We start from the raw sequence: 13,847 nt of genomic DNA on the forward strand, positions 1-13,847 counted from the left end.
AAATTGTAATCCTTGCCAGGATTCCACTGCTTCCATTTGAAGAATGATCGATCCATCTGCCTCTGCATTTTACTTTATACTTTTATTTATGCCTCTTATAGTTCACCATATTTCTTCTTTGGTTTATGGCTTTTTTTAAATGGCTAAGTTGCCAGAATTCTGGGTATTCAGTTGTGTGCAGCTTGATTTTTCTGTCTCCTTTGCTTGGCTTCTGCAGAAGACAGGAGAAATGAAGCTTCTGTAATGTACCAGAGGGATTCTTGTCTAGCCCACTGCTCTGGTTCTTACCTTTTACTCTCTCTCTTTTGCTTTGGAATAGAGTGAGGAGAGGAAATTGACATTTGTGGGGAACTGCAGATAAGTTTGTGTACCATGAACAGGGGGGCGGGGAATCAAGGGTGGTATTGGAATAGAATTTACTGTATAATTTTCAAAGAATCTGCTTTTTCCTTCCCCTTTTGTTTTTCAGATCGCAGCAGATCAGAGAGAGATCTCAGTGTATCCTTCTCAGAAGGCAATGAGGATACTTTAAGCTTAAGAAGTAAATCTGTACCTGAAGCGTTGGACCAAGAGCTGGTGAGTTAAAATTATGCCACAGTTTAGAACTATGCCATTTTATGTTTTGTTGTTTAGTCGTTTAGTCGTGTCCGACTCTTCGTGACCCCATGGACCAGAGCACGCCAGGCATTTTATGTTACAAGGGCTTAAAAAAGCACTCCATGCTGTGACTAAATGTATAGCAGCAGAAATAAGAATATAAGAGCTCTGCTAGATCAGGCCAAAGCCTACCTAATGTAGCCCCCTGTTCTCACAGTGGCCATCCCAGGTGCTCATGGGAAGCCCATACGCAGGTCATGAGCACAACAGCACTTTTGTGTTCATGATCCTCAACAACTGGTATTCAGAGGCATAGGTAATACTCTAATCATGACTGGTGTAAGCAACCTTGGAAAGGTATGATAGAAGTTGGGGGTGTGCACTAGCCACAAGATTCAGTTTGGACCCCAATTCAGCATTTTGGATAACAGCTGGATACCTGAAGTGTGGTTATAGTAGTCATTAGAAGTAAAAAACTTGTTGAACAGGAAAGCCTAAGTTACAGGAAGGGCAGGAATATTAATTGAAGGTAGATTGACATGATATATAGAGAATTTGGACTGATATGGCATCCAGAATCAGGAAGTGTGAAGCTAATGAGAGCAGTAATTGCCTAATGGCATTCTGTGACATGTAATTACTCAGAATAAATGCATGCTAGTGAAACTTTTTAAACAATTTGCAAACCATAGTTTAAATCTGCCACCCACTACAGGAATCTTACCTCAAATAGGCTAGAAATTCTGTAACTTTCTCATGAACAAGTTTCAGCTGTCCCTGTGGCTCATCTGTTCTCTGGAAGGGACAGGGTGATAGGGATAAGAGAGAAGACAAATGCTACTCTTGCAGTGATATCCATTCGATTGAGAATCAGCCAGAGATGAGTTCTAGAGACATTGTATGTGATGAACAGCACATTTCAGAGCCAGGTGGACATGCTTATACTTTTTTTCTTTGTCCATTAGAGTTACCTGGATGAGACAGAGGAAGATATTGATGACATTGTGGCCTCTGGCTACTCAAAGAGACATACCAATATGATAAGTGGATTATCAACAGTAAGTTCTCCATTACTACTTACTATATGTATTTTCCTTGTACAATTTCTTCCTGTAGTGTGGTAGGTTGTTGATGGCCTAGTTCAAGTGTCACTTTAAACCATAGCTTAAAGCCAACTATGGTTTAATATGAACAAGTAGAATGTGAGTGCATGCTGCTCAAAAGTTTCCACAGTGCTCTTCCTCTGTTCCTGCACCATGGCCAAAACTAACCAGAGTCTGGCTTGCTGTGTTGTCTGAACCCAGTCTCCATCAAACAAACTATGAGCAAGAACAAACTTGGGTTTGTGTGGCAGAAAACAAACCATGAGCCCAGCTTTGAATAACCCAACAAGCCAGATTTTTTACTTGTTTGATCTGCAGCACAGAAGGAGCAGAGGAAGAGCTATAGGAACTTTAGAGCAACACATACCACCGTGTTTACTCATTCACATTAAATCATGGTTTGTTTAAAACTATGGTTTACTGTGACATATATACTTGGTTATATACTATTGGTTATATACTATGTTATATACTATTCATTCTTCTCTATTCAATACATTCGTTTTACTCTCCTTTCCTCTATTCCTCTGCCGACTGTTCTTCGGGGTGTGTGTGGGAACCACAACTCAACACTATGTCCGAATCAATAATGATTTGTGGCCTAAATCCAAAATCTGCTCAGCTTTCTCTGTTGTGTCAAATCCAAATGTCCCTGAATGGTGATTGGACTAGAATTTGAGGGGAAAGCAGCTCACTGGAGAGGCGTTTAAACTGTTGTTTAGTTTGTGCATCGAAAGCATGAATGATTTAGGGCTCCAACATGTAAAATGAATCTTGGAATTCTATCAATGGACAGAACCAGGGCAGCTAGCCCAGCTGGAGAGAGAAGAATGCAGTTATTTAAAGATGACTTATTATATTTTTGTCGATGAGTGCAGGGATGTAGCCAGTAGCTGTTGCCAGGGAAGCTAATTACAAAGATAAATGTGTTTTAGATAAAAGATATATACTTGTTGAATTACTATAGTCTCACATATATGTTTGTAGAAAGAGATTCAGCTCTGTATATAATATATTCATCCTGAAGAAGAAAAGGCCACTATTGCAAAAAGTGGTGATGTTTATTTCTGCAAGCCTTGTGACAATATATAATCAAGATAAAACAGAAGTGGGTTTCTAGATTGATTTGCATAATAAGGCCAAGGGTATGTGTGTGTATCACAATTCCATGGAAGAACAAAATTTGGTGGTGAATTCAGCTTCCTTAGAATTTCTGCTATTCTGTTATTGTCTTGAAAACAACATGGATAAGTTTAAAAATTTGTGGGCGCTCTCTGATGAAGTCTCAGAAGCCAGGCAGGTGGCTGAATATTATTTCTTGTGGGAGGGGGAAACTTCGATATCTTTGCCCATCCTGATTAACAAAATTGGAATATGCTATGTATAAACGAAATTACGAAAATCTATATAATTTCCATACTTTATATGTGTTGCAGAGTTCTTTTGTTTTTCTTTGCACGTAATTTTATTTCCTGAGCTCAGATTGCTAATACATTTTAATACAAAGTGTAACATGTTTGGCACACCTTTCAACAAAAAATGGAAAACAATACAATTCCAGTGATGTAAATGGCCTGGGAGACATCCAGAGTATCTGGAAAAATAAAACTGCTGAATAAACTGTTTATATTGACATAGCAGGTATAAGACAAATTGGGGTAATTGGAGTGTGGATTACAGAGAAGAGAGTTCTTATTGCATCCAGTCACAGTTCTTTGTCATGTGGCGCCTGCATATCAACTGTGGATGAGGGTCACAGAAGGTAGACAGACCTCAGTGGAAACCTCTTGGCAGAAGGTGTGGAATGGCATTCCTAATGGGGATATCAAGTTTTTCTATATCCACAGAGGTCGAGAGGGCGCTAGAGCTCTATTGCCTGTAAATATATGGCATCCTTAATGTATTTGGTTTTATTTCCATAGTATTATGCTCCACTAATTTGAGTTTTTGGTTTAATGATGCCTCTGCTAATGACTTTGTACAATTTGGTATGCCGTGGCACAGAAAGACAACACAGACACAGTAGGAGTTCTTGAGTAATGGGCTATACACACACACACACACACACATTATACATTTTATGTTATTATTAGTTGTAAAAATATTGACAACAGTATCATTCTGGTATATTCGGAGAGAGAGAGATTCCCATAATCAATTGAGATTCAGCCTGCGTTCCTCAGTGCTTTAGGCTACTTTTGGATTTTTAGCTGCACCTGGTACTCCAGGTTGTGGCAGCAACAAAGAACACTTTTCAGCAACTTTCATTGAGTGAGGAGGTTTGAAAACCATGTGCACGTCAGATGAGATCACTTCATATGTCTAACCTCAAGGCTGGGCAATGGTATCATACATGGGCCCATTTTGACATTTTTTCTTCATCTGGCTCACAGTAAAGGCCAAACAAAATGTGATGTAAGGGACCTATGATCAGGAGTTGCTTTTTTCTTTTTCTTTAGTAATTTTCTTTTGGGGGGAGGGGTTGGATCTGATGAAGACCGTGGTGCTGGGAGAGGGAGGTGTTAACCCTTTCCCCAGCACTGTTTTTCTGATTTAAAATCCCCTCCCACAAGCAGAAGCTCTTTACCCGGGCAAACATACAGGCGCTAGTATTTTCCCTATAGGAAAAATAACAGCAGTTGCCTGTGGTTGAGGGGAACAGTTATCAAAAAATGTGGTGAGGGAAAATATTTAAGCTCTTCCCCTGGTTCTGCAGGTAGGCTCTATCCAGTTGCAGGGTGTGGCGGATAGTATTTTTCATTTCAATCATGGGAGATCCTGGTTATTGACCTCCAGCACATCTCCAGTTTAGTGTATGCCACCCTTTAAGCCAGTGCTCCAGTTTCTGCCTGTTGTCTGAATGAAGCCCAGAAGATAAATAGTTTTGACATCATGACTTGAGCCCAACGTGGATTTCTCTTAGTGCCATAACAGATGACTGTTGCCAGTCATCTATAGCTATAATATGACCAGCAATCTGCGGCTAATTCTTTGCCATGGTGAAGCCAAGCCCCATGGGGATTTTGCTAATCATGCTGCTCTTACAAGAAAAGATTCTGGGTATCAGGCAAGCTGTATTTAGGATTAAAATGTCAAAAGTGTTGACTTAAATAGAAGGCTGACCATGTAACTTGATCCTTTATTTATTGTTTAAATCTAGCAAATAACATGGATTTGATCTAGACTTGCCTTTTTCGTATGGTGGCGCTCACCTCATCCGGGGAATGCTTTTGACCTGAGCTGTGTACACGCACATTATTTTCCCCAAAGAATCCTGGGAATCGTATTCTATTAGGGGTGCTAAAAAACGTAGATCTGTCCACATGTCCCAGAATTCTTTGTAGGAAAATAATGTACAGCAGTGGGATCCCATTGGCTGTGTTTGCTGATTCCCAACTCAGCCTCCATTCCCCAGCACCACCTCCCACACTGTTCTAGAAGATCTCCCCACCTTTCCAATGGTGTGGGCTGTGACACTGGGGGGGGCACTGCGGTGAGAGGGAAGAATAAGAAAAAGTTGCTTCCCACCGCTAGATTTAACAGCAGCAATGTTAACTGCACTTAAGGTAACTTCTACCTTTTTAAGCAGCTTTAAAAAAAAGACTAAAATATGTTGATTGCTGTTCATTTGTAAATAGGTTGCCATAGACATCTCCCGTATGATAAGTAAACCTTTTTATCCAAGTGTTCGTCTTGTGCTGCAAGAGAGAAATAAAATTACATTTTCTGAACATAGTTTAAGAGTAGTTCCTATTAGCAGCTTGAAGCACAGAGAGGTCATCACCCCCTGCTGTGTTTCAAGCTGTCTTTGCACAGTGCTGTTTACATCAGAGAGAGAACAGGGATCTCTTCCTCTGACATGTGTGATGTTTTTGGTTCCTCACCTCCTGCAGCTTTCCCCCTCACCCCAAACTCCTATTCCTGAGTCTGCTGTGCTCTTCTGTGTGACGGCTGTCAGGGTATGTTCTCATTACTGCTTACTTTGCACCCAGTTTTCTTGTAAGATGGAAGCTTTTTTAAGAAAAAGCTCCTTGAACAGCCAGTATTTGTCAAGGAACTACAGGATCAATATGTCATGTGAATGTGGCCTCAAAAACTAGTAGTGGGAGTGCACTGGATGCAGAGTAAGAGGTAATGAGAGTATACCTAAGGTTTATTGTTATGGGAGAAAAATAACTTGCTCACTTAAGTATCAGCAGTTTTCTTTCTGTACATAGCACTTCATTACATATTTGTGGTATATTGGAATAGGACTTCTCTGTCTTCATTTTCTAAAGCTGATCCTTGCATTTCTGAATTCTTCTGGCAGCTACTGAACACTTTGCTCTTCACCCTTTCTACATTTCTCTTTCTTTCTTTCTTTCTTTCTTTCTTTCTTTCTTTCTTTCTTTCTTTCTTTCTTTCTTTCTTTCTTTCCTCTCCCTTTCCCTGCCTCCTTTCCCCCTTTTTCTTTCTCTTAAAGAATTCTCCTTCAAGTTCTGACAGGAAATGGACCTATTTAAATGTTCCAGAAGCAGATGGTGACACTGTAAGTTCCCTCATTTTTCTGAGAAACTCAAAAGTCTCCTTTTTGTTTTGTGCTGCTCTTTCCATTTTCATAGACAGTTAGCTTAAATAACTAAAAATATTTTTGATAATTGATACTAATTACCTCATTAATTCAAAGAAACAAATCCCCTTACCCTTACATATGATGTGCATGGTCGCATAACATCATAACATTAAAAAGAAAATTTATATTTGTTTTCTATATTCAGTGGATTTTAAGACAGGGGGCAGGGGGCATATTGGGGGAGTGGGACGGAAATAATAATAGAGTTTTGGGGGAAAACACCTTTAAAATGGGGAATCTTTCAATAGGTTTCAACTGCTACTCATAACTAGAGTTAGCACTCAGTTTTTCATATTGCATTAATATAACTACCAACCGAGCAGTTCGAAAGCATACTGGTGCAAGTAGATAAATAGGTATCGCTGTGGCGGGAAGGTAAATGGCATTTCCATGCGCTGGTTTCTGTCACGGTGTTCCGTTGTGCCAGAAGAGGTTTAGTCATGCTGGTCACATGACCCAGAAAGCTGTCTGTGAACAAACGCCGGCTCCCTTGGCCTGAAAGCGAGTTGAGTGTGCAACCCCAGAGTCGCCTTTGAATGGACTTAACCTTCCAGGAGTACTTTACCTTTTACCTTTCATATTGCATTAATATATGAGTGGAAAGAAGTTGGCTGTTGTCTCCTGTTACACTCAAATCACAAACATAAACTAAGTTCTTGAAGACCTGGAACTGAGTACTCCATGACTGTCAATCCATATGCTTGCTGGTTTTGCCTTATAGAGTAGTCTTAAGACTTGCAGCAAAATGGGTGAGGTAACAGCTGAATCAGCACTTTTCAGTGAGCGCTGGCACTGCCAAGTAATTTGCATCAACACAGAAGGATCCCATGCACCAGGTCAGATGTATTTGCATGGAATAAAAATCTGAACTGGCCCTGAGGCCACTGGTTTTATTCATTTTTGAACTTCTTGTGTAGTAACATGAGGACTAAGGAGCTCTCCACTCATCCATGAGTTTACAGGGTGACCTTGGGCCACAACCTCAGCCTAACCTACCTCACCTCATGGTTGTGAGGATAAAAGGGAGCAGTTAGAATAACTGTGTAAGCCACTATGAGGTTCTTGAAGGAAGAAAAGGATATATATGTATCAAATAACACTTGAATAGCTGTTTTCCCAACAATCTCAGTTATATTGGAAAGAAAAAGCATTTCCTATATTGAAATGCATTATGAACGTAGAGCACAACGCAGTTTATCATGTAAGTCACTCTGTAGTAAAATGCCAAATTTGATTATTCTAGTTCTTCTTAGTCAGATCTTCCATGAATATAGGAGAGAAGCAATTTTTGCAGAATGAGTACCATTCAAGATACGGCTTTTAAAGATGTGACTCAGCCTGATGGACTATTTCTCTCTCGCCTCTTTTTTCAGACCAGCATCAATAGTATGACAAGTGTGTATAGTGAAACGGGGGACTATGGCAACGTGAAGATCAGTGGTGAAATTTGTCTCCAAATTAACTACAGCTATAAAACAGGAGCCCTCAACATCTTGGTAAAAAAATGCAGGAACTTGGCCATAGCAGATGAAAAGAAGCAGAAAACAGATCCGTAAGCAAAGAAGAACCTTTTACATAGTCTTGTGATTCAGTCATATTTACTTGTGAGACAGCATGTAAGAAAACATAATACCCAGTTGGCTTAGGATGGCCACCTGGCAAGGAGGGCACCCAGTAGTCTTGCAAAGGTTCTCAGTGTTTTGCAGAAGGTGCGAAAAGCAGAAGTCTCACTTTTATCTTATCCAGACCTCAGTGCATCTGATATACTAATACTGGGAGACTGATGTAAGAGGTGGAGAGGTGAGCTGCAAACTGGAGAAGATAAGAAGCAGTGGTCTTTCCTAGTCTAACATTCTCAAATCTGCAGTCAAAGTGAGACAAGGCTCTGGCTGAGTTCATATGAACTGGGAAGCCATAATTTCCCACTACCTGAATGAACCGTGGTGAATGTTGTACATTCACTCCCTCCCTCCCCCCCGCCGCCACCATGTGCTTCTGCTTTTCAGCTAGCAGTTGTCTACAATAATCAACTTTTGGGAGCTGTGGTTCATTTAAATTATGGTCAGCCAGGATATGAAGAAAGGATGAAGTTGTTTGCAATTTTCATGGCATTTGAGATCAGTTAGAAGTTTAGGGCATAGTACTAACCAGTGCTCTTTTCTGGGGGGACCCAGGGGTACGCATACCCCTAAACATTTTGTGAATCTGATGGTGGCTTCATTTCTTCTCCTGGTGATTTTCTTCAGTCAAAATGAGAGTACCCCTAAACATTTTTTTTAAGGAAAAAAAATCACTGGTACTAACTGAGTACGGTGGGATATAACTGTATTTGAGCTGTACTGTTCAGACTGCAGGTGTGGACTCTTGAGGCTGCTTGTTATTCCACATATCCATGCGTATGTAAAATTGGCATGTCAATGAGCAGAGTAGTCTAAAATGCTTCTTGAGATGCTCATTTTATGCATGCAGGATTTATTTTGTTTTCTTTTTTTTTTTATAAAATTTTTATTAGGGTTTTTTACAGAATAGAATACAAAGACAATAAACAACCTTACTTTTATCTCAACAGAATTTCATAACTTCTTTGGACTTCCTCACATCTCCCACTGCCAATTTCATCATCATAAATTTTTTTCATGCAATTTATCATCTAGTTTGCAAATTTTATAACCGCTTATTTAAATATAGTTCTCTGAAAATTTGTTTCTCTTAATCTCGCTTTACATCCCATTCCAATCCGATTTTGTGGTGGCCAATTATTTATGATCAAACATCCTACTTAACTTTCCACCAAATCACAATATTTTTGTAAATAAGTCTTAAATTTCCTCCAATCTTCTTCAACCCTCTCTTCTCCCAGGTCTCGAATTCTGCCAGTCATCTCTGCCAGTTGCATATAATCCATCAGCTGCATCTGCCATTCTTCCAGCGTGGGTAGATCTTGAGTTTTCCACTTCTTAGCGATAAGTATCCTTGCTGCTGCTGTTGCGTACAAAAAGAATGTTCGATCCTTCTTTGGCACCATCTGGCCGACAATGCCCAAGAGGAAGGCCTCTGGTTTCTTAAGGAAGGTATACTTAAATACCTTTTTCAGCTCATTATATATCATTTCCCAGAAGGCCTTCACCCTGGGACAAGTCCACCAGAGGTGAAAGAATGTTCCTTCATTTTCCTTACATTTCCAACATTTATTGTCTGGCACATGGCATATTTTGGCAAGTTTAACTGGGGTCATGTACCACCTATATATCATTTTCATTACATTTTCCTTCAGAGCATTACATGCCGTGAAGTTCATCCCCGTGGTCCACAACCTTTCCCAATCCTCAAACATAATATTATGCCCAATATCCTGTGCCCACTTTATCATAGCCGACTTAACCATTTCATCTTGTGTATTCCATTTCAACAGCAAGTTATACATTCTTGAGAGTACTTTAGTCTTAGGTTCTAACAATTCTGTTTCCAACTTCGATTTCTCCACCTGGAATCCTAACTTTTTATCATTTTTAAAAATTTCTTGGATCTGAGCGTAGTGTAACCAGTCTCGCACTTTGTCTTTCATTTTTTCCAAACTCTGCAATTTCCAATTATTGCCCTCTTTCTCTATTATTTCCCAATATTTCGGCCATTTGGCCTCCATATTGGGTCTTTTTCGGGCCTTGGCCTCCAGAGGTGATAGCCATCTTGGAGTTTTATTTTCCAATAGGTCTTTGTATTTTGTCCAGACATTAAACACTGCTTTCCTGACAATATGATTCTTAAAGGCCTTATTGATCTTAACTTTATCATACCATAAGTATGCATGCCAACCAAATGCATTGTTAAAACCTTCCAGATCTAAGACATCAGTGTCTTCTAGAAGTAGCCAGTCTTTTAGCCAGCAGAAAGCTGCGGCTTCATAGTACAGCCTTAAGTCTGGCAGGGCAAAGCCCCCTCTTTCTTTCGCATCAGTTAATATCTTAAACTTAATTCTGGGCTTTTTGCCCTGCCAGACAAATTTAGAAATATCTCTCTGCCACTTCCTGAAACACTCCGTCTTGTCCACTATTTGCAATGTTTGAAACAAAAACAACATCTTAGGCAATACATTCATCTTAATAGCAGCAATTCGGCCTAGCAAAGAAAGCTTCAATTTTGACCAACTGTCCAAGTCTCTCTTAATTTCAGACCAACATTTTTCATAATTGTCCTTAAATAGACTCAAATTTTTTGCTGTTATGTTTACCCCTAGGTACTTTACTTTTTTAACCACAGTTAGTTCTGTTTCTCTCTGAAACCGTTCTGACTCTGTATCTGTCAAGTTTTTCCCCACCACCTTAGTTTTCTGTTTATTTAGTTTAAAACCCGCTACCCGACCAAAGTCCTGAATCAATTGTAACACTCTTTTTGTGCTAGATTCTGGCTCTTGCAATGTCAAAACAAGGTCATCTGCAAAAGCTTTAAGTTTATATTGTTTCGCTCCGATCTGAATCCCTTGCACCAACCGGTCCCCTCTAATCAAGTTCAAGAGCACCTCCAGGACAGAAATAAACAGCAAAGGGGAAATCGGGCAGCCTTGTCGTGTCCCTTTTTCAATCTTAAACTCTTCTGTAACCACATTGTTAACTATCAGTTTTGCCTTTTGTTCTGAGTAAATCGCATCAATCCCATTTTCAAAACCCCGCCCCACTCCCATTTCTTTTAAATTCCCCTTCATAAATTTCCAAGAGATGTTATCGAAGGCCTTCTCCGCGTCTATAAAAATTAAAACTGCTTTAGTGTTAATATTTGTTTGCAAAAGTTCCAAAATGTCAATAATGTTCCTTGTATTAGCAAACAAGTGTCTTCCTGGGAGAAAGCCTGCCTGGTCTTTATGAATTATCTCATTTAAAACTCTTTTGAGTCTTCCTGCCAAAACATCAGCAAATATTTTATAATCCACATTTAAAAGGGAAATGGGACGGTAGTTCTTAAGTTGTGTCTTTTCAGTTTCTGATTTTGGTATCAATGTGATGAAAGCTTCCTTCCACGATTCAGGCGCCTTCTTTCCCTCCATAATTTCATTGCTGACCTCCATCAGTGGTTGAATCAAATAGTCACTTAATGTTTTATAGTACTTGGAGGTCAAGCCATCTGGCCCTGGAGACTTGCCCAGCTTCATATTCTGAATGGCATGTTCTATCTCTAATCGTGTTATTTTACTATTCAGGAGTGATCTATTTTCTTGTGATAGTTTTTTAAGTCCATTTTTCTCCAAAAATTTTGCAATCTCTTCCTCATTTTGTGGCCCTTGAGTGTATAATTTCTTAAAATATTTCTGGAAACATTTTCTAATTTCCACCGGGTTCTGAATATATCTTCCTTCTATTTCCAAATTTGTTACTATGTTCAACTTTTGTCTCTTCTTCAACTGCCAAGCCAGCAGTTTCCCACATTTGTTAGCCGATTCAAATGTTTTTTGTTTCATTAATTTAATCTTCCATTCTATTTCCTGATTTATCAGTTTGGAATATTGTGCCTGATGAAGTTTAATTTCTCTCAAGATCGGCTGTGACTTCGGGTTTACTCTTAGTTTCTTCTCTAACTCTTTAATTTTCCCCAAAATCTTATCCTTTTTCTCATTTTGTAGTCTTTTCTTTATGGCGTTCTGTTGTATCAAGAACCCTCTCATCACAGCTTTGCTTGCGTCCCAGATTGTTCTTTTTTCCACTGCAGTGTTCAAATTTATCTCAAAATAGTCCTTTATTGTTTTTTTGGCCTTCTTAATAATCTCCTGATCTCTAAACAAGTTGTCATTCATCTTCCATCTAAAGGAGCCGGTTGGTGATAGTGTCATGTCCATTTTCAACGCGTTATGATCGGAGCAGGTCTTTGGGCAGATTTCCACTTTCCTAACCTTAGGAGCCAGACCTCTAGAAATCCATATTTGGTCAATTCTTGTCCAAGTCAGTTGGGCTTCAGAGAAAAATGTTCCTTCTTTCCCCAAGGGGTTCTTTGTCCTCCATATATCAATCCAGTCCATGTTGTCTGTCATTTCGAAAAAGGTCTTTGGTAGTCTGCCATCTTTAGTAACCTTTTGGCTTTGTGACCTATCCATGTTCGTTGAGACGATCCCATTCATATCTCCCATCATGATGATGTTATCGTAGTCCAGATAGTCCAGCATAATCTCATGCAACTTCTTGTAGAATTCTGATTTCCCTTCATTTGGAGCGTAGATTCCTAGTATCAAAATTTTCTCTCCTTGGTGCTGTATTTCAATTGCCAAAATTCTTCCATGTTCATCTTTAAATAGAAATTTTGGTGAGAGGCTCTCCTTTGCGTATATCACCACTCCTCTCTTCTTAACTGAATCCGAAGATATAAATTCTTGGCCTAACCTTTTATTTACCAATATTTTTCTGTGGAGCCTAGTCACATGTGTTTCTTGTAGACAAGTAATGTCTAGTTGCTCCTTTTTTAATATGTGAAAGATTTTCTTCCTTTTTTCCGGGCTGTTACAGCCATTTATATTCCAGCTTAAAAGTTGCAGAGACATCCTGGGTGAATCTGTTTAATTTCCTTGGGATGGTGTTTTGTTCTGTGAGTCTTCAGGGTTCTGTGGTACAGGTACCTGTGGTGGTTCAGGCCCTGAGGGTAGCTCAAGTCCTTTATGAAGGTCCTCACCGTAGGCAGTCAAAAACTTATCCCTATCTTCCAAAGTTCTGATTTTAATCTTCTTCCCTCTAAAGGTAAAGGATAATCCTTGGGGAAAGTCCCACCTAAAGATGATTGAGTTGCTTCTCAGCAGTTTTACTAAGTCCAAATATTCAGATCTGAGATCCAACAGCTGTTTAGGAATGTCCTTAAAGATCTCAATTCTTTTGTCCGAAATGTTCAGGGATCTTCCGTAGTGCAGGCCCAAAATCTTGTCCCTTTCCTCCTTTGATCTCAACGTAATCAAACAGTCTCTGGGCTTCTCTCTCTTTATGAGTCTTCCAAGTCTGAAGGCTAACACAATTTTAAAGTCTTCCTCCTCTAGACCCCAGAACTTGGAGAATTCTTTGGTCAAAAACTCAGCTAGATTGCCTTCTTCCACTTCTGGTATCGATCTTATCCTTAAGTTAGTCTCCCTGTTCCGAAGTTCCAACATAGAGAGGTAGGTCTGGTGTTCCCCAACCTGCTTGCTGAGCGGCCTTACTTCTTTTTCCAACTCTCCCACTCTTTGACTGGTCTCTTCGGCCAGTTTTTGATTTTCACCTGCAGCCTCCTTCAGTTGTCCGATTGCTTGTGCGTTTTGTGCAACTTGCCCAGATAATTTGTTTAAAGTTTCTGTATTAAGGTCAATTTTCGCAGTTTGTTGGTCAACTTTCCTGTCCAAAGACTCCAATTTCTCAAGAATTCTCTCTAATACAGAACCAGATCCTCCTGAGGCCATCTCTTCTAGTTGTAATTCCTCAGTTTCTCCCTCCCCTGCCTGTGACAGGGAGGTAGCTTTTTCCTCCGAGGGCAGAGTAGGCACAGATGATCTGCGTGTTTGTGAGGCTGCAGTTAAGGTTGTCAGAGTTGTTTGT

General features: G+C 39.7%; 2 protein-coding genes across 7 annotated transcripts in view; one reads left to right on the top strand and one right to left on the bottom strand.

Moving 5' to 3' along the window:
* SYTL5 (synaptotagmin like 5) overlaps nt 1–13,847 on the top strand; it is a 67,857-nt gene that overhangs the window by 42,895 nt on the left and 11,115 nt on the right. For 4 of the 6 annotated variants that reach the window (XM_083734279.1, XM_083734281.1, XM_083734282.1 and 1 more), the window contains exons 9-12: nt 470–576; nt 1,563–1,655; nt 6,163–6,228; nt 7,686–7,864. In XM_083734279.1, the coding sequence (XP_083590405.1) occupies nt 470–576; nt 1,563–1,655; nt 6,163–6,228; nt 7,686–7,864 (445 nt within the window). The remainder of the gene's footprint in view (nt 1–469; nt 577–1,562; nt 1,656–6,162; nt 6,229–7,685; nt 7,865–13,847) is intronic. The other 2 variants (XM_083734283.1, XM_083734284.1) reach the window with 1 other exon arrangement.
* The window catches only part of SRPX (sushi repeat containing protein X-linked), a 76,023-nt gene that overhangs the window by 17,052 nt on the left and 45,124 nt on the right, over nt 1–13,847 (bottom strand). The gene's annotated exons all lie outside the window — the stretch shown is intronic.

The sequence above is a fragment of the Podarcis gaigeae genome, assembly GCF_964106915.1.
Source record: "Podarcis gaigeae genome assembly, chromosome: 4".
NCBI lineage: Eukaryota > Metazoa > Chordata > Lepidosauria > Squamata > Lacertidae > Podarcis > Podarcis gaigeae.